General features: G+C 64.4%; 1 protein-coding gene across 1 annotated transcript; it reads left to right on the top strand.

The window, feature by feature from the left end:
• The first annotated feature begins 7,392 nt into the window (after positions 1-7,392).
• LTBP4 (latent transforming growth factor beta binding protein 4) lies at positions 7,393-25,417 on the top strand. Its single transcript, XM_040976604.1, has 31 exons — positions 7,393-7,642; positions 10,319-10,510; positions 10,650-10,897; positions 10,986-11,088; positions 11,430-11,504; positions 11,603-11,725; positions 11,956-12,120; positions 12,607-12,756; positions 12,888-12,930; positions 13,162-13,235; positions 14,070-14,201; positions 14,279-14,404; positions 14,941-15,066; positions 15,391-15,633; positions 15,946-16,071; positions 16,167-16,286; positions 16,859-16,987; positions 17,156-17,281; positions 17,463-17,585; positions 17,675-17,806; positions 18,821-18,952; positions 19,048-19,173; positions 20,090-20,236; positions 21,799-22,065; positions 22,349-22,420; positions 22,601-22,729; positions 22,872-23,018; positions 23,431-23,583; positions 24,054-24,434; positions 24,544-24,696; positions 25,182-25,417. Exons 1-31 carry the CDS (start codon positions 7,393-7,395, stop codon positions 25,334-25,336), a joined length of 4,668 nt encoding a protein of 1,555 aa, XP_040832538.1. The 3' UTR covers positions 25,337-25,417.
• The last annotated feature ends 1,311 nt before the right edge of the window (positions 25,418-26,728 follow it).

Raw genomic sequence — 26,728 nt, 5'->3', positions numbered from 1 at the left:
TGTCTTGTCTGCCTTTCTCAGTAGGCTTCGGGGGACCTCCAGGGAAGGTGGGAAGATGCAGGGTTCTGGAAACTCCACTTCCAGTTTATGCACAGAGCAGGAATGCATCGGCTCAGCAGTTGGCTTCAGGCATGGCTGGATCCAGGGGTTCAGCTGCTCCCCCAGGGTGTGGTTCTGCTCCCTCTGGGATGCCCTGTGTCCTATCAGGTTCCGCCCTCTGACTCAAGGCAGCTCTCTGCAGTGACAATCACAGTATCAGTTCTTACTGGCCAGCCTAGTGCAACCGGGGCAGGCGGGGGGTCATGTGCCTTCACCTGTGGGGAGGTGAGGTCGGCCCCACGTGGGTGCAGGTGACCCCTAAAAGAGAGTAGGGAGTAGGGTGCTTTGCATCCCACAGGGGTGCCTGGCAATGGCAGGCAGGCACTCAGGAGCCCACTTGAACCCAAATCTCATTATTGCAAACACACCCCCATGTGGGACTGTGGCCCTGCACCCCAACCTGACATCTTGGGATTTTTTTCCTCTCCTTAAAATCTTGCCTGTTGCTATGTCACATCCAACAGAGGGGATTCCCTGCCCTTTTCCCATGAGCCAGCAAAGAGACTGGAGAGTGGGCCAGATCAGGAGCGGCAGGAACCTGGGGGGGTGCTGAGGGCAGGGCTCCAGCGGTTCTGAGACATGGAGAGCAGCGGGGGACACGGATAGCCCCCAGGGCACAGTGGGGAACATGGACAGTCCCTGGTGCTTCTGGGCAAACACTCTTAGGATTCTCGCCTTGCCTATCGAGGGACCCACGTGCTGGAAGTTTCTGGCAAAAGCATGTGGGAAATTGCTGATTGAGAATCAAAGAAACTGTACAATTGTTTTACATGCCTGGATTTCTGGTCTGCTGAGACTCACGGGATATGGGGAAGGGTGTGCCTTCCCCAGCTGTCTTAGAGATGCTACCAGGAGGTTGCAGGCCCTGCTGGGGCCCTAGTGGGATCTGCTGACATGCAGGATTGCCAGAGAACCTAGCTCTGGAAGGGCAACCCTACAAGCCGGGGGTGCCCGTGACTGCAAGCCTGCACATTCTGAGCAGAGGGGTTCTGGGGGGCAGGCAGGGCTGAGAGGGGTTTGGGGTAGTTTGCCACCCCAGGGATCCAGAACGTTTTTGTTTCTGGGCCGTTTATTCTAGAACCAAGAAGAAGAAAGCTCTGGGGTGGCTGCACATCTAGAAGACACAGGAGTTTGTTTTGCAGAGCAAGGATAAAGCTGTGTGGGAGAGAGTAGGACACAATGGGGGAAGCTTCTGGAATGTCGAGCTTGTGGACCGCTGGAGGGATGCTGGAGGTTCGTCCTCAGATCTGGATCTGAGAGACCCCAAAAGATGACGGCTCCGGGGTTGGTAGAGGAGGGCAGGGATTGTAGCCGGGGACACTTCACTGTGGGGGGCGGGGAAGCCGCTGCCGGCCCCCGGAAGTCGCAGTGGTGAACCAGAGGCTGTTGCCTAGCAACGAGCATTCCGCTGCCCCGCATCCCAGGCAGAGGGAGACATTTGGGCAGCGCCCCCAGCCGTCTGCTGCAGCCACAGGGTAGGCGACAGGGAGAGGGGAGATGGGGCGGGAGGGGGGCGAGGGAACCACGGGGATTTCGGGGACCCCAGAAAGGCAGGGCCTCAAAGCACACCCAGGGACAGAGTCTCCCCTCACCCCTGCATCTCGGCGCGGGGGTCGCTGCTCCCCGGAGAAGGCTGCGTGTCCCCGGAGCCTGGGGCACCCCGACTTCCAGGTCTCCGTGCAGGACGGTGCGCTGCGCGTGGGACTGCATGCCCAGCCTGGGCACCTGCGGGGAGGGGGACCAGCGTGCCTGGGGGATGGGCACCGGCTGGTCGCAGTCTGAGATGGGCCTGGGTGTTCAGCTTCCGAGGGGGGTCCCCCAGCCCCCCGCGATCTCCCCGCGTGGGCGGAGCCTGAGTCGCCAGGGGGCGGGTCCAGCGCTACCCAGTGGGAAACTTAAGAGACCAAACCGTTAGGAGAGATGGGGCCTGGATGGGTAGAACCGGGGATCCTGAGTGCTGGGCCCGCGGTCTCGTTCTCCGTGGGGTCAGTGTGGCCTGCAACTCATAGGGGAGCAGGAGAGAAGCGGCGGGGCCTGAAGCTCCAGGAGCGGGGCCTATAGGAGAAAAGAGGCAGGGTCTCTCACACACCTTCCACCTGCTGGTTCACTCCCCAAATGCAGCACTGGACCAGGGAACTCAGGAGCCAGGAGCTACCCCCGGCCTCCCCCACATGCATGGCAGGGACTCGGGGCCTGAGCTATCTTGTGTGGCCTCGCAGGTGCACGAACAGGGAGCCGGTGGGAAGCGGAGTAGCCCAGCCGGGGGCTCGTGGGTCGCACGTGGGATGCAGGCCTTGAGCCATGTGTGGGGTCTGCACCCCCAGGGCCAGGGGTTTGGACTCTGAGGAAGGGAGGAAGCTGGCTTGAGGGGCACTTTGCAGGCTGGGCACCTGGAGCCCACACAAATGGATGCCCACTGCGGCTTGGCCTCCGCACCGCGGAGGGTCTTAAAGAAAGGAAGCTGACTGGACTGTGCAATTCTCGGCGGGTGGGGGGGCTGGTGTTCCAACTTCTGCACCAGCGAGGGCGCTAAATGCCCGCAGCGCTGTGTGTGTGCAGGGGTGAGGCCTGCACCTCCGCCTCTCCCCCCACCCCACCCCCATCACGCCCGGGGGTCTCTGCTCCCCGAGACGGCGCGCCGAGCCAGCACCGGACCCCACACCTGCCCGCCCCTACAACCCCAACCCGCGCGAGCCCCCCGCCCCGCACCTGTCCGCCTCGCCCCTCCCCTGCCGCCTCGCGATTGGCCCGGGACGCCGGGCTCTGATTGGCGGCAAGTTCGCGGCCCGCGGCGGGGACAGTGGAGAAAGTGAGTCGGCCCGGGGCGGGGGCGGGGCGCGCGCGGGACCCGCTGGCCGGACGGCCCGCCCGGAGCGCCACTCGGCGCGGGACACGATGCGCCGGGCCCGGCTGCTGCCGCTGCTGCTGCTGCTGCCGCTGCTGCTGCTGCCGCTCCTCGCAGCCGCGGCCACCGCCGCCGCCAGCGCCGGGCCCGCCGTCGAGGCCACGGTCATCCCGGGCCGCCCGGCCGGGTAAGCCCCCCGCCGCCCGCACCCCTGCTCCGTCCTGACTGGGGGGTCGCGGAGGACCAGGACTCTGCGAGCTCACTTCTCCACCGTGGTTGGAAAAGTCTCCCACCCACCCCCTCCCCCAGGTGGCTGGCGTTGGTGGTGGAGCCCCTACTTTGTCGGGAGATTCTGAGAAGAGGGGGTTCCTTGGGGTGTGGCGGCGATGGGGAAGGCTCCGGGCAGTGCTGGGGCTTGTTTAGGGGGACATCCCCCCCATTTGTCTCAAGATGAGGCTGAGAGTCCTTCTGGAAGAGTAGACGGATGAATCCCCCCGTTAGGATGGGGCTCCCCCAGGTTTCTCGGGAATTAGGAAGAGCTGGAGGGGCCTTGTGCCGCTGAGAGGTCCTGGGGTTCCCGTGTTTAGGGGAGCTGGGTTAGTTCAAAGTGACCTGGAAGGGGGAGGAAGACGTGGACTGTGTGCAGGAAGATGTGGAGTGTGGGTGTGGGGGATTGTGCATATTTATGTGTGTGCAAGGTGAATGTGTCGAGTGTGTATGTGTGGGCGGGTGTGAGAATGTGTGTGTGTGTGTGTGTGAGGGACTGTGTGCGTGTAGGCACGAGTGTGTATGAGAGAGAGTGGGGGGCATATGTGAGACTGTGTGGGGGCAATTGTGTGTGTGTAGGTGTAGGGGTGAGTGTGTGTGTGAGGAAATGTGTGCGTGTAGAGACGAGTGTGTATGTGTGGGCGGGTGTGAGAATGTGTGTGTGAGGGAGTGTGTGTGTGTGAGGGAGTGTGAGGGAGTGTGTGTGTGTGTGTGTACGTGTAGGGGCGAGTGTGGGTGTGTACGTGTGGCGGCAAGCCTGTCTGGTCCCACCAGGACTGGCTGTGATTCCTAGGAGAGGACGGCAGGATTGCACGGGTGACTTCGCGGCCGGAGGTCCAGGCTCGGCTGGGGGGCCAGGGCCGACCCCCGCACCCGCCGGACGACCCCGAGGGGCGCCCGCTGCCCCGCACCCCGCGCGGCGTGACAAAGGCCGCGGACTCGGCTCTGCGAATGCGTTTAGTAACCCGAGCCGCGCCGGGGGCGGGGCCGGGCAGGGGTGAAGCCGCAGGCAGGGCGGGAGGGGACGGCAGCGGGCGCGGGGGTCCCCCAGGCTCGCCCCACTCTGCGTGCGCCCCCCGTCCCGCGTGAGAAAGGGGGTACCCGCCTCGGAGTGTCGCCCCTCCCAGCCTCCTCCAGCGCCGCTCGCTGGCCGCCCGCGCGCGCGTCCTCGGCCCCTGTCCCCCCTCGGCCTGCGGATAATGGACTTGTCTGACGGCGGGGGATGGGGGGCCGGGGTGGCTGCTGCACCGGAGCTGCTGCGAGACCCCTGTGCGCGCCCAGCTGCCTGGCAGAGCGACCCCTTTCCTCCGGCCCAGAGAGAGGGAGGCGCCGGCCGCAGGGCCCTCAGCCTGCAAGGGCACGAGTGGGCCTGAGCATGCGGGCTCCGGGATGCTCGGGCCCGGGCCGCCGCTCCCGGCCGCCCCTCCAGCTCAGCACCTCGCGGGACCCCGCGGTCCGAGCCCAGACTGTCCACCCCGGCCGCGGAGGTCTGTGCACGTGGCGCCACCTGCCGGCCAGGCCCGGGGTGGCTGGGACAGGGACGCGTGGGAGGACCAAGTCCTAGAGTTGGGCGCGGAGCTGCACTTAGAATTGGCTCTTTAAAAATATATATATATTTTTTAAACAACAAAGCCTTTGCAAATACATTTTCTATTAACACTTTACCGTTGCAGCCACTTTATAAGACGTGTAAGAATGCGGATTTCTGTGGCCACCAACCCTGGGGACTTGAAGGCCCTTTGCCTCCCATGGGGACACATGGGCAAACTGAGGCACGCTAATCACACATCTGTTTCCAGCTCCCTGGAGCCGCGAATCGGTTCCCCTGCCCCGCAGCTGCTCCCCTTTCGGGAGGACAGGGGTGTCGGTGGACCTGAGCGATTTCCACTCATTCCACTTTCATTCGTTGCAGCATCGTCGCCTGTCGCTGCTGTCCGGGTCAGACACCTAAAAGGACTCGCTGCACTCGAGGTGTGTTCCCCCAACCCCAGGGTGGGAGGTGGGCTTTGGGGGAACATGCATGCTTGGCTCTCTCCCCCATTCCACCCTGGGCCTTCATCCTGACTACAGAGGGGGGACAGAGACTTTGGTGTCCTTCCCCACTCAGCCACTGGCCTGTTCCCGAAGCTTCCTGCAGGGTCCAAAGATGTCGGCCTGAAAAGTGCACAGGCCACCAGCAGTGCCAGACTCCAGGGCCTCCTGGGCCCAGCCCCAGCCCCAGCCTCAACCCTGGCCTCAGCCCCAGTCCCAGCCCCAGCCTCAGCCCTGGCCTCAGCCCCAGCCCCAGCCTCAGCCCCAGCGTGAGCAAGAAACAGGTGTCTCTCAGCTGGCAGCCACTGACGTAAGTAAGCATGCCCCCCCCCCTCGCCAGGCCCTCCCCCAGGAACCCCTAGCTGGGCCACCCTTACCGCCACCCCTCTCTCCCCCTCCTGCCTGGGGGTCCCTCCTCCCCTACCCCAGCCTTGCCAGCCTGTCTCCTCCTCTGCCTTGCCCCTCGCTCTGTCTCTGCCTCCATGGCCTTCTCTGTGTCCTGCCAGCTCCGTCTGTTTCTCCAGACCGACCTCCCCCCTCCCACCTCTGCTGGCCTCTCCTTGCCTGTCTGGGCCTCTAATCTTTCCTCTCCCCTTCCTCTCTCGCCCTTCCTCATCTCCCACAGCCTTTACTTCTTTTCAAGCCTTAAAGAACCCTTACAACTTGGTCTCCAAAAACAGTCTGGGAAGTGGGGAGGTGGAGGGAGAGCAGAGCCACTACTGGGAGATCTGGACAGGTGCCCTGGGTGGCCAGGCAGCAATGGGGACTCAGCTCCTCTACCGTGACAACTGCCCCGCTGCCCCCTCCTGCCCAGGCTCCAGGAGGCCCAAGCTCTGCTGAGGCTCCGGCGGCCCTGGGGGCCGGGCGGCCGGGCACTGCTGCTGCGCAGGCGGCCCCCACAGCGCACCCCAGCCAGCCAGGCCCGCGGTAAGCATGCCCGCCCCTTCCTCCCCGCCCCAGCCCCGGGAGTTGGGGGGGGCGTGTTCCGGGCCAGATAAAGCTGTCTGGTTCCCACGGTCCAGCCCCAGCCGCCGCCTACCGTTCCCCCCCCCCCCATTGTGGCCCAACCTCCCTCAGGACACAGCGGCCACCTCCTGGGACCCCAGCGTCCGGCCCCACGAGGTGAGCCCGGGACAGGCCCAGAGGCAGGCCAGAGGCGCTGACCCGCGGGGGTGGGGCCGGGAAGCCAGGCGTCCGGCCGTCCAGGCTCCCGCAGTCGCCCAGGGGAGCCCTGGCCCGGTGGAACTCAGCCTGACCAACTCAGACAACAAAAGCGATTGTGCGGGTTGGCGCCTGCCCCGGGCACCCAGGGCTGTGCGGGGCGGCTAGGGGGCAGAGACCTCCCCACCCTCCCAGACCCTGCCGCTACCCCTGTGTTTTGTGACAGCCCCCTCCCACCAGGAGTCTCAGCCACCCTCTGAACCCCCTGCTTGCCCTGGCCTTCCGCCCATATGTGTCCCCTCCACCCTAAAGTCTTCCAGATGTAAGACTGGGGCCAGATGTGAGGACCCCCGCCCACAGCCTCAATCCATCACTTCCTCTCATCCATACTGACTCCCTCCCACCAGGTGTGTGGGGGGGCTGGCCAGATGTGGCTGCATCTTCAAACGTCCTGCCACCCACTGCAGCTCAGGCTCCAGACCCCTGTACCCTTCCTGTATTACTTCCTGTACCCAGGTGCACCGCCCACCCGCCCTTCCCTCCGCCAGGTGTGCCACTACGGCGACCCCTGTATATATGAGGTTCCTTCCCCGCGCCTGGCCGGGAAGATGAGCTTGCAACACCCCCCAACTCCCAAGTGCAGCGCACCCCCTCTTTACGGATTCGGCTCCGCCAGGAGGGCAAGCCGCTCGCCCCCCACCTGTTCTCTGCTCCGCCGCTCCCCTGCGACTTGCTGGTGCGCGGGTGGGGGGCCGTCGGGGCGCCCCCTCCCCGCGGTGAGCCCAGCGCTCAGCCTTCGCGCCTCTGGCTGGGCGCCCGGCCCCACGCGCCCCCGCGCGGCCGCCCGGCAGGGAGTGGTGGGGAGCGGGGCCGGGCCGGGGGGGCCGAGCGGGGGCGCGGCCGTCCTCCCCCGCGGGCGGGCGGGCGGGCGCGGCCGGGCCCCTCGGGCGGGCTGGGGCGGCGGCGCGGCGGAGCGCGGCGCTGCAGCCATGGCGGGCGGCGCGCGGCTGCTCGGGGTGTCGCTATTGGTGCTGCTGGCGCAGCTCGGGCCGCAACCCGGCCTGGGGCGGCCGCGAGAGCGACTCCGCGTGCGTTTCACCCCGGCCGTGTGCGGCCTGCGCTGCATCCATGGGCCCACCGGCTCCCGCTGTACCCCGACCTGCGCGCCCCGCAACGCCACCAGCGTGGACAGCGGCGCGCCCGGCGGGGCGGCCCCCGGGGGACCCGGCTTCCGCGCCTGTGAGTGCGGGGTGGTGGTCCCGAGGGAGGGTGCCCGGGTGGGGTGCGGTGGGTTAGAGTGGGGGGGGGAGGACCCACTGGGATGCGGTAGGCAATCCCTCCCACCTCCCGTGGGGAGAGAGAGCCCAGATGTGTGCACTTTTCGCTGGGGAACCTCCGGGCTAGTTAGGGAAAGGAACCCCCAAATTTCTAGCTTTGGGGTTTTGTGCCTGAGAGCCCAGAATTTGCAAGCCGAAAGTGCTCCTGGGGACCCATGGTGTCCCCACGTGAGAGGATGGGGCCCCGCTCTCCTGGCTTTAGTCAAAGTGGAGATCTCAGAACTTTGGGGAACGTGGCCTGAATTCTGGGACCCCGAGTGAGGTATCTTCCTGGGGACCTGGAGAGAACGAGCTGCAGGGCCGCAGGGGAAGATGTCTCGGTTTGTGGGTGTTAAGAGTCTGGCACGCAGTTGCCCGCGAGAATTGTGGTAAGGGAGGCTGCTCTGGAGGGCCCACAGGTGGGGGTGGGGTGTCCCTGCAGACCTGGGTCCCACGTGTGGAGGCCCCTGAAAGAGGGGCCCCCTGGGGAGCGAGGGAGCCGGGAGTGTGCGCAACCGGCACCCCTCGAGTTGAGCAGCTGGGGCGGGGGTGCTCAGGTGAAGTGCAGAGGCCGAGCCACCTGTTGTCCCAGAGGGCCGGGGTGGCCAGGGCTTTGCAGGTCCGCGGCGTCCAGCACCCCCCGCCTCTCGGGCCCTCCGGAGTGGGGGAGAGGGGGCCCCTGGCGCCGAGAACTCGCCCAGCCTGGCCCCCAGCCAGCCCAGCCCGGGTCGGCGTGAGCTCATCTCCCGCCGGAGCCCCGCCCGTGGCCACGCCTTCTCTCCTCCCCTTCCTCCCTCCCAGCCGGGCCCCAACGCGCCCGTGCCAGGCGCCGTGCCCAGGCGGGTGCCAAGCCCCTGGAGGCACGAAAAAGGGGCATGCGAAGAGGGAGCTGACCTCAGCAGGACCCCAATGTCCTGAGCTCGCCGCTGGTCTCCGGACTGGGGGGCGTGGGGCCCTGCCTGTGCAGCCGCCAGCCCCGGGGGGGTGTGGGCGCCCTCAGGGAGCTGCGCAGGGGGCCTGCAGGCCGGCCAAGAAAAGGCAGCACAACACCCCTGGAGCCTGGGCAGTGTATCCAGGCAGGGTTAGTTTCGCCCTGCCCAGCCACTTGCAGACCCTTCTCGCCCTGGGATCTCAATCCCTCCCCTAAGCCTGACCCAGGCCCTGCCACTCACTCAAGGTCAGTCCTGGTCTGACCCTCAAGCCCAGAGGCTGAGTCCCCTCCCTACCCCATCTCCAGCCTCAAGGTTCATAGGACACCCCACACCATAGACCTCCCTTGCGTTGCCCTGGGCCATGCTATGCCCACCCTAGGAGAAAGCCCTGCCCAGCACCGCTGCCCCTCCGTTTCCCCCACAAAGTTCCCACTTGCAGGCAGCTCTGCCTCCTGCCTCTCTCAACGCTGCTCGCCCAGTCCGTGCATCTTCAGGGGGACTTGAGAGCTGCGCCTCCCAAGGGGTTTGCAGGTGCTGGGAGGTGCATCTCCCCCGTGAAATGGTGACGGGGAGGGGAGCGGCTCCCCAGTCAGTGGAGGCTCTTACTTCTGAACTCAGGACGTCCACATCTTCCCTATTCTCCGTCCTCTCTAACTGGGGGTTTCCTAGAGGGCCGCAGACCCTCAGTGTGTGAGGTAACTGGCCACGAGGACTTGGGGACGACCCGTCAGGAGGGAGCAACCCTTCTGAACTGAGGCCTCCGACTGGGCAGCGGTGCCTCCCCGTGGCCCCAGTCGCCCGCTCCCCGCCTCCCCGCGGCACAGCTGCCTCCAGCTGTTCTCTCCCCAGGGGAGACAGGGAGGAGGTGCCCTCGGAGGAGACGACCGGTCCCCCCAGTAGGCTCGGCGTGCCCGGGGCTCCCCGAGGGTCCGGAATGCGGAGCCGCCGCCCTGCCCCCCGCCGCACCCCACTCTTTGTTTACCCCTGCCGCACAGCTGGCAGCGCCCCGCCCAGAGGTGGCCGGTGGCCCAGCGAGGGCGCGCCGGGCGGAGAGGAGACGCGCGCTCCCGCCCGCGCCCCTCCCCGAGCTACCGGAGGGCGGGAAGGCCGAGCTCGGAGTGGGGGGGAGGGCGGGGACACGGCGGGGTTGGGGGATGGAGAGAGAGAGAGAGAGAGAGAGAGAGAGGTGATGTGAGCGGGGCCTGAAGGGAACGCATGGCCAGTGGGCGGAGCTGGGGCGGCCGGGCCGGGAGGAAGTGTGGGCGGGTACAGGGGCTGAGGGGGCCGACTGGGAGTGGGGACTTGGGCCCAGGAGCAGCTAAAACGCAATTGTTGGAGTCAATGGAAGGGAGGGGCGCGAACAGCCAAGGACCCCGCGCCAGACAAGGGCACGGGAAGGGCTGAGTGCTAAGGCCGAGATGCAGGGGCGGGGCCGGGGCCTGGACAAGTGGACTCGGTGGGATCCGCCGGCCTCGGGATGGTGGGACTGGAGCTGGTTGAGGCTGCAGACCACGGAGGACTGAGGCATGGCGGCCGCAGGTGGGGCGAGCGGTGCAGACCGGAGCGCAGTTGCAATACTCAGTGCTGAGCTAGTGGCAGGTGTTACATAGCAGGTGTGTGCAGACTCTGAGTCTTCGTTCCCCGCCCCTCCATTCATGCTCCCCCAGACCTGTGTCCTTTGATCTGTCACAACGGTGGTGTGTGCGTGAAGCCCGACCGCTGCCTCTGCCCGCCCGACTTCGCTGGCAAGTTCTGCCAGTTGCACTCGTCGGGTGCCCGGCCTCCAGCCCCGGCCATGCCAGGCCTCACCCGCTCCGTGTACACGATGCCACTGGCCAACCACCGCGACGACCAGCACGGTGAGGCGGGGTGTAGCCAGACCTCGCGATTCCCTTTGCGCTGCTCGCCCTTGCCGCCACTCCCCCACAATGGGCAGTACCAGCCGTGGGAGACCCAAGTAGTCATGCCTTTGTGCGCCCGTGCCCCCCGCCCCTCCAGGCGTGGCGTCCATGGTGAGCGTGCACGTGGAGCATCCGCAGGAGGCGTCGGTGGTGGTGCATCAAGTGGAGCGTGTGTCCGGCCCTTGGGATGAGGCGGACGCCGAGGCCGTGGCGCGGGCGGAGGCGGCGGCGAGGGCGGAGGCGGCGGCGCCCTACACGGTGCTGGCCCAGAGCGCGCCGCGCGAGGACGGCTACTCGGACGCCTCCGGCTACGGTTACTGCTTTCGGGAGCTGCGCGGAGGCGAAGTGAGAAGCGCGGCGGGCGGGGAAGGACCCGGAGCAGCGTGCCTCCTCCCAGCAGCAGCAGCGCGCTCACGCACTTTCGCCCACACAGTGCGCGTCGCCGCTGCCCGGGCTCCGGACGCAGGAGGTGTGTTGCGGAGGGGACGGCGCGGCCTGGGGCGTTCACGACTGTCAGCCGTGCTCCCAGCACGTGGGTAAGCCCCGAGCTGCAGGGCGCCGCGGGTAGCGAGGGTACCCTGCCTCTCCTCCGAGCCAGCACGCAGGTGTAACCTGGTCCCGGGTTGCTAGCCACGCTCGCCCGGTTGTCTCATTTCCTGTCTGAATCTGGCCATAGCGCTCTGGGACCATCCCACCCCTCGTGTTTGGACTTGGGTCCCTCTGTGCTCACCTCGACCCTGGCCTTGGCGCCACCCACGCTCTTCTGAAGCCTGCTAAAAGCCATCTTCTGGTTCCTCCCACGGAGGGCGTAGGCCACACCCACTCCCTTCTGATTCCACCTATCTGTTCCTGGACCACCTGACTCCTCTCTCCATAGGGAACGCCCACCGAATGGGCACCCCAGATGGACCTTGCCCAACGGGCTTTGAAAGAGTGAACGGGTCCTGCGAAGGTGACTTGGGACAGGGAGGGTGGTGGACAGGGAGGACTTGGCTTCGAGCAGCCAGGAATGGCCAGGGTCCGACCCCGTGGTGACCTCACTCCTTGCAGATGTGGACGAGTGCGCGACCGGAGGGCGCTGCCAGCACGGGGAGTGTGCCAACACGCGCGGCGGGTACACGTGCGTGTGCCCCGACGGCTTCCTGCTCGACTCCTCCCGCAGCAGCTGCATTTGTGAGTTGCATGCACGCGTGCGCGAAGGGCCGAGACTGACTCCCACCCAGCCCCGTCCCAGACGCCCCAGCCCCCACCAGGACCCCCGCGGCTTCTCACCACCCTCTTCCCGGGGCCTCCCTGAACCCCTCAGACTCCCGCTGTCGGGTCCCTCGGCTCTCCTTCAGACCCCGCACCCCCCTTCCCCATCCTGCAGCTCAACCCTGAAAAATTCCCTCCCCGTCCCCCAGCCCAGCACGTGATCTCAGAGGCCAAGGGACCCTGTTTCCGCGTGCTTCGCGAGGGGGGCTGCTCACTGCCCATCCTGCGCAACATTACCAAACAGATCTGCTGCTGCAGCCGTGTGGGCAAGGCCTGGGGTCGCGACTGCCAGCTCTGCCCACCCTTTGGCTCTGGTAAGCGTGGCCCAGGAGCCCGAGGCCCATCACCCTCAAACCCGACTGCACCTTGGCCCAGTCCCCCCTCCACCTCTGACACCTGCTCACCTGAGCCTGAACCCACCCTGCCTACAAGTAGAAGTCAACCAAGATCACCCCCGCCCCAGAGACAGGCCCCCTTCCCTGCGGTTGGAGCAGCTCTGCAGCTCCCGAGTCCCCACTACATTCAGCATAGACCCTAACCCACATATGACCCCTCACCCCCTTACCTCCCTACCTAGACAAAACCTGCAGTTTGTTGTCCTCCAGATCAGGCCGCTGTAGGCACAGCAGGCCCTGCTGCCCACCTGGGTCCCTGTGACTGTGGGGTGGGGGAGGATCTTGGCCCCACCTTCACCCTTCAGGAGGTCCCCTTCTCTGATAAGGTCACCACCCCACCCCGCCACGAGGCTCTTAGCCACTCACCGTGTTCCTCTCCGGCCCTCCGCCCTCTCATGTTCCCAGAGGGCTTTCGGGAGATCTGCCCAGCTGGCCCTGGCTACCACTACTCTGCCTCTGACCTCCGCTACAACACCAGACCCCTGAGCCAGGAGCTCCCTCGCGTGGCCGTCAGCCGGCCACGTGTCCCACCTGCCACTGCTCGGCCATCCACAGGTGAGCTCCCCCCGGGGGAGGGGGCCGTACTCCAGACACTGACTGAGCTCCCCACTCCACTCCCAGGCAAAGGAGACACGTGGGGACACCCAAGTCCAGCTGCCCACTAATCAGCACCCTTTGCTTATTAGGGGTACTACCCACCTACCGTCCAGAACTCCGGCCAGAGCCTCAGCCCAGCCATGAGAGGCCCAGCTATGAACGACCCAGCCCTGAGCGGCCCAGCCATGAACGACCCAGCCATGAGAGGCCCAGCTATGAACGACCCAGCCCTGAGCGGCCCAGCCATGAACGACCCAGCCATGAGAGGCCCAGCTATGAACGGCCCAGCCATGAGCGGCCCAGCCCTGAGCGGCCCAGCTATGAACATCCTGCCCCTGAGCGGCCCAGCTATGAGCGTGTCAGCCCTGAGCAGCCCAGCCATGAACGGCCCTTGCCTAGCATCCCTGCCTGGACTGGTCCTGAGATAACGGATTCAGGTGCAGTATGGGGAGATTTTTTTTAAAAGATTTATTTATTTTTATTGGAAAGTCAGATATACAGAGAGGAGGAGAGACAGAGAGGAGGATCCAAACGGCCGCAATGGCTGGAGCTGCGCTGATCCGAAACCAGGAGCCAGGATCTCTTTCAGGTCTCCCACGCTGATGCAAGGTCCCAAGGCTTTAGGCCATCCTCGACTGCTTTCCCAGGCCACAAGTGGGGAGCTGGATGGGAAGCGGGGCTGCCGGGATTAGAACCGGTGCCCATATGGGATCCCGGCGTGTGCAAGGCGAGGACTTTAACCACAAAGCTGTCGCTCCGCCTCCCCCCCTTTTTTTTTGAAAGGCAGATTTACAGAGATGGGAGAAAGAGCTATCCACTGGTTCACTCTAAGTAGTCACCACAGCCAGGACGGGGCCAGGCTGAAGCCAGGAGCCCAGAGCTTTTCCCATGTGGGTGCAGGGGCCCAAGCTCGTGGGTCAACCTGTGCTACTTTCCCAGGCACATTAGCAAGGAGCTGGATGGGAAATAGAGCAGCTAGGGCTCGAAGTGCCGTCCGTCTGGGATGCTGCTGTGGCAGGTGGCACTTAGCCTGCTGCACCAATGGCACTGGGCCCAATAGGGAGACTTGGTGGAGATATTGCCGGAATTGCTCTAGAAGAGGCTGCAAGGTGAAGATTCTGGGCTGGAGCAGATAAGGATGTCACAAACGGAGGGGACGTGACAAGATGTTCATTTGTCAGATGGAGAAGCGTTTACGCTCGGGGGACTGTGAGGATTGTATGGGGGTTCAACGGTGGAGGAAATTCTAACGGGCTGTCCACCTCTCCCAGGTGCTGCCCTGGGAATGTGTCAGCGCAATCCCCAAGTCTGTGGCCCAGGACGCTGCATACCCAGGCCCAGCGGCTACACCTGCGCCTGCGACCCAGGCTTCCGGCTCAGCCCCCAGGGCACCCACTGCTTGGGTGAGCCTGATGGAGGCGGTGGTGGGGGTGAAGGGGTGTTCCTTGCCCCCTGTGACCAGGCTCCTCTGTGCCCTCAGACGTGGATGAATGTCGCCGTGTGCCCCCGCCATGTGCCCCCGGGCGCTGTGAGAACACACCGGGCAGCTTCCACTGCGTGTGTGGCCCCGGTTTCCGAGCTGGTCCCAGGGGTGCTGAGTGCCTGGGTGAGAGATGGTGACGGCCCACCCAGGCCTGGGATCTGCTTACCCCGTCCTCACCCGCCATTGCAGCCCTCTGTGCCCCGCTGCCCTCTGGGCTGGCAGGTGCCCCAAAAGGCTGGGACCCCACCCCTGCCTTTGTCCCGCCTCCCCACCCTGGCCCCACTCTGCTAAGTAAGCCTCCAGCTTGTTTCTGTCTTCTGCAATGATTCTGATCACAACCTCTGATTTCATCCCTTCCAAACCAGAGCCCCAAACTGCCCCCTTCCATCTCTAGCCCTTCCTTGCTCTTGCTGGGTTTCCAAAACTGCCCTTCTCACCCTTGCCCTGCCTTCCCTGGACAGTCCTCCAGCAGCCCCTCACTCTCAGCTTGGGTCCCACCGGTTCCCCCCAGCCTTGGTCCTAAGCTGCTCTCTCCAGCCCCGCCCCCACACTCCAAGCCCCACCTTCCTGCCCGAGGCCCCGCTCAGTCTGGCCTGGGTCCCGTTGGCACCTCCCTAGCCCAGCTGCTCCAGTCGCAGCCGCCCACTCTGTGCCAACAGACGTGGACGAATGCCACCGCGTGCCGCCGCCGTGTGACGGTGGGCGCTGCGAGAACACGCCAGGCAGCTTCCTGTGCGTGTGCCCTGCCGGATACCAGGCGGCCCCACACGGAGCCGGCTGCCAGGGTGAGGGGCCGGGAAGGGGATGTGGGGTGGGGTACATGGGCAAAAGGGGGAGCTGGCTGGTCAGGGACAGAGGACAGGGCTTCTTGGAGCCAAAGAGGGCCCTGGACATGGTCCGGCCCTGGGCTGGGAGTAGGAAGGCTGAGTCATGGAGAACGCAGAGGCAGGGTGAGGAGGGGAGGGTCAACAGTGGGGCATGAGACAGTGTGTGGTTCTGGGAGGCTGTAATGAAGAGTGAGAACAGGTGAGAGGCTGGGCCAGGGGGAGGTGAGGGACCAGAGGAGGACCACTCCCCCGACCCCTGCCCCGGCTCCTGGCCCCATACAGATGTGGACGAATGCACCCAGAACCCAGGCCTGTGTGGCCGAGGCGCCTGCACCAACCTGCCTGGCTCTTTCCGCTGTGTGTGCCCGGCTGGCTTCCGGGGCTCGGCATGCGAGGAGGATGTGGACGAGTGCGCTCAGGAACCTCCGCCCTGTGGGCCGGGCCGCTGCGACAACACGGCGGGATCCTACCACTGTGCCTGCCCTGCCGGCTTCCGCTCCCGTGGCCCCGGGGCCCCCTGCCAAGGTGAGGGTGCCAAGACCAGACCTATGTGCCACTATCTGCTTGGGGGACAGTGTGTGGGGGAGGTGCTAAGGGGTTCCAGAGTCTTCAAAAGAAGCCTGCGCTCCCACCGCCTTGACACTGAGTGTTGTGTTATGGGAACCCGGAGGAAGATAAGGAGCAGAAAGGGGAATGAGGACGCCAGAGCTGGGGAGGTGTTTACTGGGGAAGGGAGGGAGGGGACAGGGTAGGGCTGGGGGCACTGTGGCTGGTGATGGCAGTGGGCGCAGACCTGGGCCGCCTCCTCATCCCGAGGGGTCCCCTCTTCTTCCTAAGACGTGGATGAGTGTGCCCGCAGCCCCTCGCCCTGTGCCTACGGTCGATGCGAGAATACACACGGCAGTTTCCAGTGCGTCTGCCCCACAGGCTTCCAGGCCAACGCTGCTGGCTCTGCGTGCGAAGGTGAGGCTGGGGAGGGAGGGAGGAGCGTGCAGGGGCCAGGGGAGGGGGCATGGGGCTTCTCCTCCAAGGCCACCGTGTCCCCTGATGCTCCCCAGATGTGGATGAGTGTGAGAACCACCTGGCATGTCCCGGGCAGGAGTGTGTGAACACACCTGGCTCCTTCCAGTGCAGGGCCTGTCCTGCTGGCCACCAGCTGCACCGTGGCAGGTGCACAGGTAAGACAGACCAGACCATGGCTGGACCTTGGTCACAACCTGGCCCCTAACCTCCTGACCGAGGCTTATCCAGACCACAACCTCTGGACCTGATGGAGCGCCTGGCCCACACTGTGGGATTCCTGGGCCCAGACTGCAAGCCTGTGACTTTTGACTCTGAATGTGACAATACACGGTGTGACTCATGGATGTTTCATGTGACCTTGGCTGTGACATCTGACCCTTGTTGCACCCTCAGACTACAACCCTTGAATGGCAGCTGTGACCCCTGAATTTGACCCCAATCGTAAACGCAGCCATAACCCCAACAACTCTGACTGTAGTTCTTGCTTGCATCTCACTGTCCCCACTCTTTAGAATTCCTTTCCTGGGACCTGTTTGGGTTCATGATTCCTGACTCACAGCAGAATTCCAGCCCCTGACCACCAGCTTTGATCCTTACTAATCCCAGATAGTCCCACAGGATTCCCAGAATCAGGGAAGAGCTTCCTCCATCTCCTCCCCCCCATGACCCCTCCGCCCCAGGGGCTGCATCCTGTGATGTGGCCTTGACTGGAACCCTGCTACCACAGACATAGATGAATGCAGTTCTGGCGCCCCGTGCGGTCCCCACGGCCACTGCACTAACACTGAAGGCTCCTACCGCTGCAGCTGTGCGCCAGGCTACCGGGCACCGGCGGGTCGGCCCGGGCCGTGTGCAGGTGGGTAACCTGGGACCGGAGGCTGTGCTCCTGGGCAGCTGGGTAGCGGCTGGGGGGCGTGTGGGAAGCGCTGTGGGCAAGGTTGTGGCTTTGTGAGTGGGGCTCAGGTTGGAGGGTAAGTCAGGTGGCCGGACTCTCCACCTCTCACACACCTCTCACACATCCTAGATATAAACGAGTGTCTAGAAGGAGACTTCTGCTTCCCTCATGGCGAGTGCCTCAACACCGACGGCTCCTTCACCTGCACCTGCGCCCCTGGCTACCGACCTGGACCCCGTGGAGCTTCTTGCCTTGGTCTGTACCCAGGCTGGGCCTGGACCCAGAGTGGGTGGACCTTAGTGGGTGTTAGGCAGGTGTCTTAGGGTGCCAGGTGGGCGGTCCCCGGGGAGGACGGGACCTGCTGGGTGAGTGGGGTCCCGGAGAGGCGTGTCTGGGGAGGAGGAGCCCCCTGGGTGTCCGATGGGCTGTCCCGCAGACGTGGACGAGTGCAGCGAGGAAGACCTTTGCCAGAGCGGCATCTGCACCAACACCGATGGTTCCTTCGAATGCCTCTGCCCGCCGGGACACCGTGCCAGCCCGGACCTCGCCTCCTGCCTCGGTGAGACACCCCGCTCGCACCCTCGCCCTCCTGCTCCCAGGAGGTGGTCCTCCACTTGACCACCTGCTTCGCACGTCCTGCCCTCACAGACGTGGACGAATGTCGCGAGCGAGGCCCGGCCTTGTGCGGCTCGCAGCGCTGTGAGAACTCTCCCGGCTCCTACCGCTGTGTCCGGGACTGCGACCCTGGCTACCACGCGGGCCCAGAGGGTACCTGTGATGGTGAGGCACCCCTCCCCGCCCGCAGCTCCTACCATGGGGACTCAGGAAGGGGCCACACTTGGACTAAGGGGAGATCTCCATATGTTGCACCCTCGCTCCTACCATCAGGCCTCTGGGGTGTCCAGGACACCAGCCACCACATGCCTCCCCTGTACCGGACACACTCCAGCCAGGAGCCAGGCCATGCCTCTCTTGTGGAGGCCACTCAGACCCCTTAGTAGCTTGAGGCCAAGGGTCCATGTGTCTTTTGCTGTTTGGGTCTGCCCTCGCCTTGCTTGCCCTCCCCACCACTCATTCCTTCCAGCTGTCTCTCCAAAGAGACCCAGCCCTGGCTGCCCTGGGGCCCGTCTATTTCCACCAGGCAATTTTCCGAATTTTCTCTGAGTGCTGGCACTGACTGTAAAGGCCCCACCCCCTCACTGTCTCCCCTGGCAGGTCCTCTCCCAGGCTCCAGCCCCCGGGGGGGCACACAGCCCCGCCCCTTCTTGTCTTTGCTCCACCTTCCGACGCGCCCTCTGCCCAGTCTTGATTTTCCAGGTTGTCCCTAGTGCCGGTCCCTGCCTTCTCCTCTGCAGGGGAACCATGCAGATCTGGGGGCTGCAGTGGATGGGGTGAGGTCAGTGTTGCAGGAACACGTGAGACAAAATACACCCTTGGCTCTCTGGTGGCGATGCCTGTGACTTGCCCAACTCTGGTTTTACACATTAAGCACGAGAATCCACGAAGCTCCTACTGTGCGCCGGGCCCTGGAGAAACAGTAGGAAATGAATCCAAGCAGTGTGGGGTGAGGAAAGGAAGATGGATAATGAACGTGGGACCAGAGACAGGATTCATTCTGGAAGTCTTCTGGGGGCACCAGCCATGGGTCAGGCTCTGTGCCCTGGGATACAACAAGGAGAGGCGCCAGCTGTCGTGGTGTGCCCTGTAAGGAGGTGACAGAAAGACGGAAGTGGCATTAGGAGCTTGCGAATCAGGCTTTAGAGTCTCCTGCCCGCTTCCCCACCTCCCCCACAGATGTGGACGAGTGCCAGGAGTACGGCCCTGCCATCTGTGGAGCCCAGCGCTGTGAGAACACCCCAGGGTCCTACCGCTGCACCCCAGCCTGTGACCCCGGCTATCAGCCCACACCAGGAGGCGGATGTCAGGGTGCGTGGCAGCCGAGTCCTGCGCGAGGGGCCGGCGGAGGGAGAAGGGAGCTACAAGACCCAAAATTGCGTGGCCTGACCGTGTGCTGCTTGCAGATGTGGACGAATGCCGGAACCGGTCCTTCTGCGGTGCACACGCCGTGTGCCAGAACCTGCCGGGCTCCTTCCAGTGCCTCTGCGACCAGGGCTATGAAGGCGCGCGGGACAGGCGCCACTGCGTGGGTACGGGCTCCAGGGTGACAGGTGTCATTGCACAGGTGCGCGCTCCAGGTGCTGGGCGGTGCCTTGGAGTCAGGCTCTCTCCTCCTCTCGTTGTGTCCAAAACATTGTGAACTTGAGAGTTGTTGGAATTCATCTCCAAATCCCCATTCGAGCTCTCTTAGTGCTGAAGCATTGATGGACTTATTTCAAAGTCAGAGTGACACAAAGAGAAAGAGAGAGATCTTCCATCTGGTGGTTCACTCCCCTAACAAGGCCACGGACACAGCTGGGTCAGTGCAAAGCCAGGAACCAGGAGCCTCCTCTGGGTCTATCACATGGGTACAGGGGGCCCAAGCACTTGTTCCATCCTCTTCTGCTTTCCCAGGCACTTTAGCAGGGAGCTGGATGAGAAGTGGAGCAGCCAGGACTCGAACCAGCAACCATCAAGGATGCTGGTGTGGCAGGTGATAGCTTAGCTCACTGTGCTGTACTGCAACACCGGCCCCTTCCTATTCTATTTGAAAGCTGAACTTCAGCGCTTGGCAACCACAGAACTTCGTGAACCCCGACTCCTGTATTACAGTGGGAGCTGTCATTCGGCCTGCAGTGTGGGGATGAGAGTTTAGGATCGGGTGGCTTCATCCTGACAGCAGCGTGTCACCTCATGTGTGATCACCCTGTGAGCCGGGAGACAAAGAGAGCAGCTAGGTAGACCTTGAACCCCAGTCTCCCTACAGGGACTCGGAGAATGCCAGCTCCCCCAGCACACACACACACACACCAGGCCCGCCTCTCTGATGCCATCGTAGGGGTAAAGTCTGTACCTACATGCCTCCCGCCATTAACATGAAGATGTCAGAGAGAAAACACCCATGTGGTGTTGGGGGTCAGGACCGCTTAAGCCGTAACTATCTCCACGCTTGTTACCTGCTCACAGACGTGAATGAGTGTGAGACGCTGCAGGGGGTGTGTGGATCCGCCCAATGTGAGAACGTGGAAGGCTCCTTCCTCTGCGTGTGCCCCAACAGTCCTGAGGAGTTCGACCCCATGACTGGACGCTGTGTTCCCCCACGGACCGCTGCCGGTAAGGCGGGCGTTATCTGTTTAACTGAGGGCTTCCTGATGTGGACAGCTGCCATCAGTGAAATGCTGTTGTTTTAAACTCTTCAGAACACATGGGTTAGCATGGGTGTCCGGAGAACTGCAGCCTGGCCTGGGCCCTTCCTGGGGCACCCACGGTGACCAGGAGATGCCACTCTGTGCTCAAGGGGCTCACAGTCTGATGGGGCAAATGGAGATGTCACCAGACAATGACGAATTGGAGACACCAGAGTGGGGCATGAGGAAGCACTGGCCAGAGGGAATGCGATGCCTGGCCTAGCCCTGGGGGAGACGGGGCGCTTCCTGTAGGAAAGGCAGAGGGTGCGGAGTTCCCAGGCACGGCCAGGGTCCAGCGAGGCAGGAGAGGCCCGGGCAGGGCCGGAGGCAGAGCGCCTGGCGGGATGAGAGGGGCACGGCTGGCGGCAGTGAGAGTGTTGCCTGTGGCCGCCAGGGCAGCCCTGCTCATGGGCACCATGAGGGTTTTGAGCAGGAAAGTAGGATAATCACATTTTTTAAAATATAGGATTTATTTATTTTATCTATTTGGAAAGCAGAGCTTTAGGGGGGCGGGGGAGACAGAATCTTCCAGTCACTGGTTCACTTCCCAAACGGCCATAAAAGCCAGAGCCGAGCCTATCTGAAGCCAGGAGCCAGGAGCCTCTTCCGAGTCTCCCACGCAGGTACAGGGTCCCAAGCACTTGAGCCATTCTCCCAGTACTTTGTCGGGTCATTAGCAGGGAACTGGATTGGAAATAGAGCAGCCAAGACTTGAACTTGTACCCACATGATATGCAGGTGCAGAAGACAGTGGCCTAACTTGCTATGCCACAGCCCTAATCAAGGCTTATAAAAGCTTTGTTTATTGGAAAGGCAGAGTGACAGGGAAAGACGGTGAGCGACAGATGGCTACGGTGGCCAGACCAAAGTCGGAGCCTGGAACTCCCTCCGGGTTTCCAACATGCGTGGCAGGGGCCCAGGCACGGGGTCATCCTCCTTCTGTTTTTCCAGATGCATTAGCGGCGAGCTGCCTGGACTGGAACTGGTACTGATGCTGGCATTGCTAGCGGTAGCTTAATGTGCAGTGCCACCCTAACACCAGCCCCCTAGAATCAGGATTAGAAGGTTCTGACCGCTATCTGCAGATGACTGAGGATGCAGAGGGAGCAGTCAGGGGCAGGGCCGGGCGCAGGGCAGCATGGGGCGGGGACCCAGGCAGTGACCGCAGGAGGGGAGGAGGGCACGTGTAAACACCAGGTGGCCAGGGTGTTGTGGATGAAACCTGTAGCCCCGTTTGGGACACAGTGGATGTGGAGATCCAGGGAGGGGTCCAGGAGGCTGGGGAAATCCGCCGTCAGCCACTTCTTGCCTGTAGGGACAGAGTGTGCATATGGTGGTGGGGGGGCTGCCAAGATGATGGGGTGAAATGACAGAAAGGGAGTGATGGGTGGCTGGGAGGAATGGGGTCAGCCAGTGCTGCCCCAGCCTCCTTCCCCATCTGTGACAACAGGGTCTGGAGGCCCACACTGAAGCCCCTTGTCTCCCTAGGTTCATTCCCAGCCTCCCAGCCCCAGGCACCTGAGAGTCCCAGCCTGCCGGCCAGGCCGCCCCCACCAGCCCCGCCCCGGCGGCCCAGCACCCCCAGGCAGGGAGCCGTGAGCAGCGGGCGCCGCGAGTGTTACTTCGACACAGCAGCCCCAGACGCGTGTGACAACATTCTGGCCCGGAATGTGACCTGGCAGGAGTGCTGCTGTACCGTGGGCGAGGGCTGGGGCAACGGCTGCCGCATCCAGCAATGCCCAGGTCCCGAGACAGGTGGGCAGGTCTACAGGAGGGAGCTAGCTGCCAGTCGCATGGGCATGAGAGGTAGACACACATGGAGCAGGAGGGCCTGGTAGGTGGGCAGTGCAGAGCAGGGCAGGGGCTGGCAGATGAGCAGTGCAGGTGCAGAGCAGGGGCTGGCAGGTGGATAGTGCAGGGCAGGGCAGAGGCTGGCAGGTGGGTAGTGCAGGGCAGGGCAGGGGTTGGCAGGTGGGCAGGGCAGGGCAGGGCAGGGGCTGGCATCCGGGTATCAGGCTCAGGTGGTCTCTATGTGCAGCGGAGTACCAGTCACTGTGCCCCCACGGTCGGGGCTACCTGGCACCCAGCGGAGACCTGAGCCTCCGGAGAGGTGAGGCCCGACTTCACCCAGCCCACCCTGAGCCCCAGCGCCCAGCTCTACCTCCTGTTTATGTCTCCACATCCTCCCTGTCCCGGGTCCTCATCCACCTCTGGGTCGCTGCCACCTTCCCCCGTCTGTCTTCTGCATTGCCTCCGCCCTGCCCCCATCCGTGTGCACCCCTCCCCGCAGACGTGGACGAATGCCAGCTCTTCCGAGACCAGGTGTGCAAGAGCGGTGTGTGTGTGAACACAGCCCCGGGCTACTCGTGTTACTGCAGCAACGGCTATTACTACCACACACAGCGGCTGGAATGCGTTGGTACGCGTGTCCCCAGCCCGCTGCGTCGGTGCCTGGCTGGTCCATGGCCGCCACCGGCCGGAAGGCCTTCCCAGACTCTCCCCAGGGCGGAGTGGGGGGCGCAGGAGGGCGGCCCTGTAACTGCCCCTCCCCTGTCTCTCAGACAACGACGAGTGCGCGGACGAGGAGCCAGCGTGCGAGGGTGGCCGCTGTGTCAACACCGTGGGCTCCTATCACTGCACCTGCGAGCCCCCGCTTGTGCTGGACGGCTCGCGGCGCCGCTGCGTCTCCAACGAAAGCCAGAGCCTCGGTAGCCCCGCCCGCAGCCCAGGGAACCCCCACTTGGCAGAGAGATGTAGCAATGGGTCACCCCTCAAATACCCACAGACAGCTGAGGCTGAGCCGGGGCAAAGCCCAGAGCCCCGAACTCCAGCCTGGCCTCCCATGTCGCGGGCAGAGACCCAAAGCCTTGGGCCATCCTCTGCTGTCTTCCCAAGTGCCTTGGCAGGAAGCTGGATGGGAAGCAGAACAGCTAGGACTCCGGGTGGGGGGCACCCCTCAGACCCCACCTCTTCCCACACCTCATCTTCCATCCAGGACCTGTAGCCCCCTTGAGAAGCCCCTGAGGCGTGTGTGAGGGCAAAGGGTGGCCAGACAGCTCCCGCAGGAGAGGGGACCCAGCACCCATGCTGACCTAACACCAGCTGTCTGCCTACCCACAGATGACAACCTGGGGGTGTGCTGGCAGGAAGTGGGGCCTGACCTCGTGTGCAGCCGTCCCCGGCTGGACCGCCAGGCCACCTACACCGAGTGCTGCTGCCTCTACGGGGAGGCCTGGGGCATGGACTGTGCTTTCTGCCCAGCTCAGGACTCAGGTGCCCTCCTGCCCTCCCCCCACACCATCCCCAGCCTATCCCTGCCCCCGGGGATGGGGTAGGGAGCTCCAGGCCCTGGGACACAACCCCCCAGGCTCTCAAAATCTTTGTCTCCAAGTCACCCCCTCAAAGACCTGCAAGTCTCAGTCACAGAAATCCAACAGCCCTGAGGTGATGGGTTCCCAAGCCCAACAGGCACCAGGAGCTGGGTTCTGGTGCCCCTGAGGACAAAGCCCCTTGGAGATGCCCTTGCCCAAAGTGGGGGGCCCGGCCCACAGTGCCCTGGACACTGCATTCAGGCACTTAGGAGCTCAACTCCAGAGACCCTCTTCCCCCTTCTAGGCCCCAGGCCGGGTCCCACCATCCTCTCCTCTGGGGAGCAGGGGAGCAGGGGAGCAGGGTGGAGGCGGGGAGCGGGCGTGGTGGGCGCTCAGCTCAGGACTGACCCTTCCTGGGCCTGCGGTTCACAGATGACTTTGAGGCGTTGTGCAATGTGCTGCGGCCGCCGGCCTACGGCCCCCCTCGGCCCGGTGGCTTTGGACTCCCCTATGAGTATGGGCCAGACTTAGGGCCGCCTTACCAGGGCCTCCCATACGGGCCTGAGCTGTACGCACCCGCCGTGCTGCCCTACGACCCCTACCCGCCGCCGCCCGGGCCCTTCGCCCGCCGGGAGGCCCCCTACGGCGCGCCCCCCTTCGACCTGCCCGACTTTGAGGACGACGGGGACCGCTACAGCGAACCCGAGGCTCCGGCGCGCTCCGGTCCGGGCGCAGGCTGGCCCTACCGGTCCCGCGACACCCGCGGCTCCTTCCCGGAGCCTGAGGAGTCATCGGAGGGCGGAGGCTATGCAGGTGCGCACGGGGCGCCTGCACAAGGGCAGGCTTGGCCTGGGGGACCCCGGGGACACAGCTGGGCCGGGGCGGGCGGAGAGGGGACCTGGGGTCACCGCGTCCTCTGCAGGTGCCCTGGCCGAGCCCTACGAGGCCCTGGAAGAGGAGGAGTGCGGGATCCTGGACGGCTGCGACCACGGCCGCTGTGTGCGCGTCCCCGAGGGCTTCACCTGCAACTGCTTCGACGGCTACCGCCTGGACATCACGCGCATGGCCTGCGTCGGTGAGGGCGGGGCTAGCCGGAGGGGCGGGGCTTGCCCGGAGAGGGCGGGGACAGGAGGAAGGGCGGGGCTGACCGGGAGGTGGGGCGGGGCTTGACCGAAGGAGGCAGAGACTGGACGGGACTAACAGACAAGGGCGGGGCTTGCCGGGAGGTGGGGCCAGCGGGTGGGCGGGGCCTGTCGGAGGGGCGGGGCCCGGAGACGAGCAGGCTCCCTCGGCGGAGACACTGCAGGCAGATTGCTGCCATCGCGGTCCGTCCAGTCCCGGGCAGCTCAGGCGGCCCCAGCAGCCAGCCCCGTGGCTTCCGGGCCCCACGTGCCTGGGTAGGTTGCACAGAGAGGCTGAGCCACCTGCCCAAGCTCACACAGCCTGCAGGTGGCAGGGCTCACTCCGCGTTCTAATCCTCGTGCGGCCCGGGGAGCCGGGGTGGCCGGAGAGCCGCGCTCCAGGGCGCTCAGGCTGCGGCGTCTCCCCCACTTTCCCCAGACATCAACGAGTGCGACGAGGCCGCGGCGGCGTCCCCGCTCTGCATCAATGCCCGCTGTGTCAACACCGACGGCTCCTTCCGCTGCGTGTGCCGCCCGGGCTTCGCGCCCACGCACCAGCCGCACCATTGCGCGCCCGCGCGGCCCCGCGCCTGAGCCGCGCGCCCCAGCTGGCCGTCCCGCTGCGGGTCCCTGGAGAACCGGGACCTGGGCCCTGCGCCCTGCTGCGGGCCCCTGGAGAGCCGGGACCTGGGCCCTGCGCCCTGCTGCGGGCCCCTGGAGAGCCGGGACGCGGGCCCTGCCGGGGACCGGGCCGACGCGTGGCCCGCTGCCCGTGACCCTGGGGCTGAACCGAGCCCTGCGCCCCCTTCACGCGCTCCTCCACCCCTTTTATAGTCCTCAATTAAAGAAACACCTATTTTGTACGCCTTGTCTCTGCTGCTGGCCCGCGGCCCGGACTCGGTCATGACCCCTCCCCCGGCCCGGATGCACCGTCTGATTAGTCTCCGGCCAGTCCCTTCCCCTGGTTCTTGTTCTCTCTCCCTCCCTCCGGGGGCGAGCCGGGCATGGGGAGGAGGCAGAGGCTATGGGGGCTGAGCCCCGCCCCGTGCCTCTTGCCCCAGCTTGGCTGTCCACAGGGAGCAGGGGCAGGACTGAATAAGATCGGGGTGGAGTGGGGTGTGCCCGATGCAGCCCTCCCGGCCCCTGAGCCCGTGGGTGGCCCACGCCATGGTCCTGCAGGGAGCCCAGAATCCTCCCAGCAAGGCCAGGACAGGGTAACCCGGTCCACAGCAAAAGCCAGAGCCTAGTTTGGTTGTCACTCTCCCAGCCAAGCTCAGGAGAGGGAGTGAGGGTTGAGCTCAGGGGTGAGACGCTGGTGCCACACATCAGCTCCTGGCTCTCGCTGACGGCCTGGGCAGCCTCCAAGCAGCCCGAATGGCCTGGTCCCTCTCTGCGTGGGAGCCCTGGCTTGGTCTCCCAACTTGGATCCTGCCCCGCCCCAGGCTTTGTAGTTGACTGGAGGGTGAACCAACAGATAGGGGTGCACACTCTCTCTGATTCAACATTGACTTATTACAGGTGCTGGGGGAAATCAGATTTTCCATCTGGGCCCAGCAAGGCAGCCTAGCAGCTAAAGTCCTTGCCTTGCATGCGCCAGGATCCCATATGGGCACAGAGTCTAATCCCAGCAGGCCCGCTTCCCATCCAGCTCCCTGGTTGTGGCCTGGGAAAGCAGTTGAGGACAGCCCAAGACTTTGGGACCCTGCATCCACGTGGGAGACCTGGAAGAGGCTCCCGGCTTCGGATTGACTCAGCTATGGCCGTTGTGGTCGCTTGGGGAGTGAATCATCGGATGGAAGATCTTCCTCTCTGTCTCTCCTCCTCTCTGTATATCTGACTTTGTAGTAAAAATAAGCAAGTCTCTGAAAGGAAGTAAGGAAGGAAAGGAAGTAAGGAAGGAAGAAAGGAATGAATTCCATGTGCTGATTCACTCCCCAAAAGGTTCTGATGGCCAAAACTGAGCTGATCAGAAGCCAAGAACCAGGA

Source organism: Ochotona curzoniae, unplaced genomic scaffold (assembly GCF_017591425.1).
Source record: "Ochotona curzoniae isolate NIBS_2020 unplaced genomic scaffold, NIBS_Ocur_1.0 contig_2699, whole genome shotgun sequence".
NCBI classification, from domain to species: domain Eukaryota; kingdom Metazoa; phylum Chordata; class Mammalia; order Lagomorpha; family Ochotonidae; genus Ochotona; species Ochotona curzoniae.
Note: the sequence above shows the minus strand (reverse complement) of the source record. Positions and strands in the feature narration are given on the sequence as shown.

What these genes read in the sequence shown, in the direction of transcription:
- LTBP4 (XM_040976604.1), top strand. Translation starts at nt 7,393, where the DNA reads ATGGCGGGCGGCGCGCGGCTGCTCGGGGTGTCGCTATTGGTGCTGCTG. An exon ending in GCCGTGCTCCCAGCACGTGG is followed by an intron (nt 11,089 to 11,429) that starts GTAAGCCCCGAG and finishes CTCTCTCCATAG; the next exon opens with GGAACGCCCACCGAATGGGC. An exon ending in CTGCCCACCCTTTGGCTCTG is followed by an intron (nt 12,121 to 12,606) that starts GTAAGCGTGGCC and finishes TCATGTTCCCAG; the next exon opens with AGGGCTTTCGGGAGATCTGC.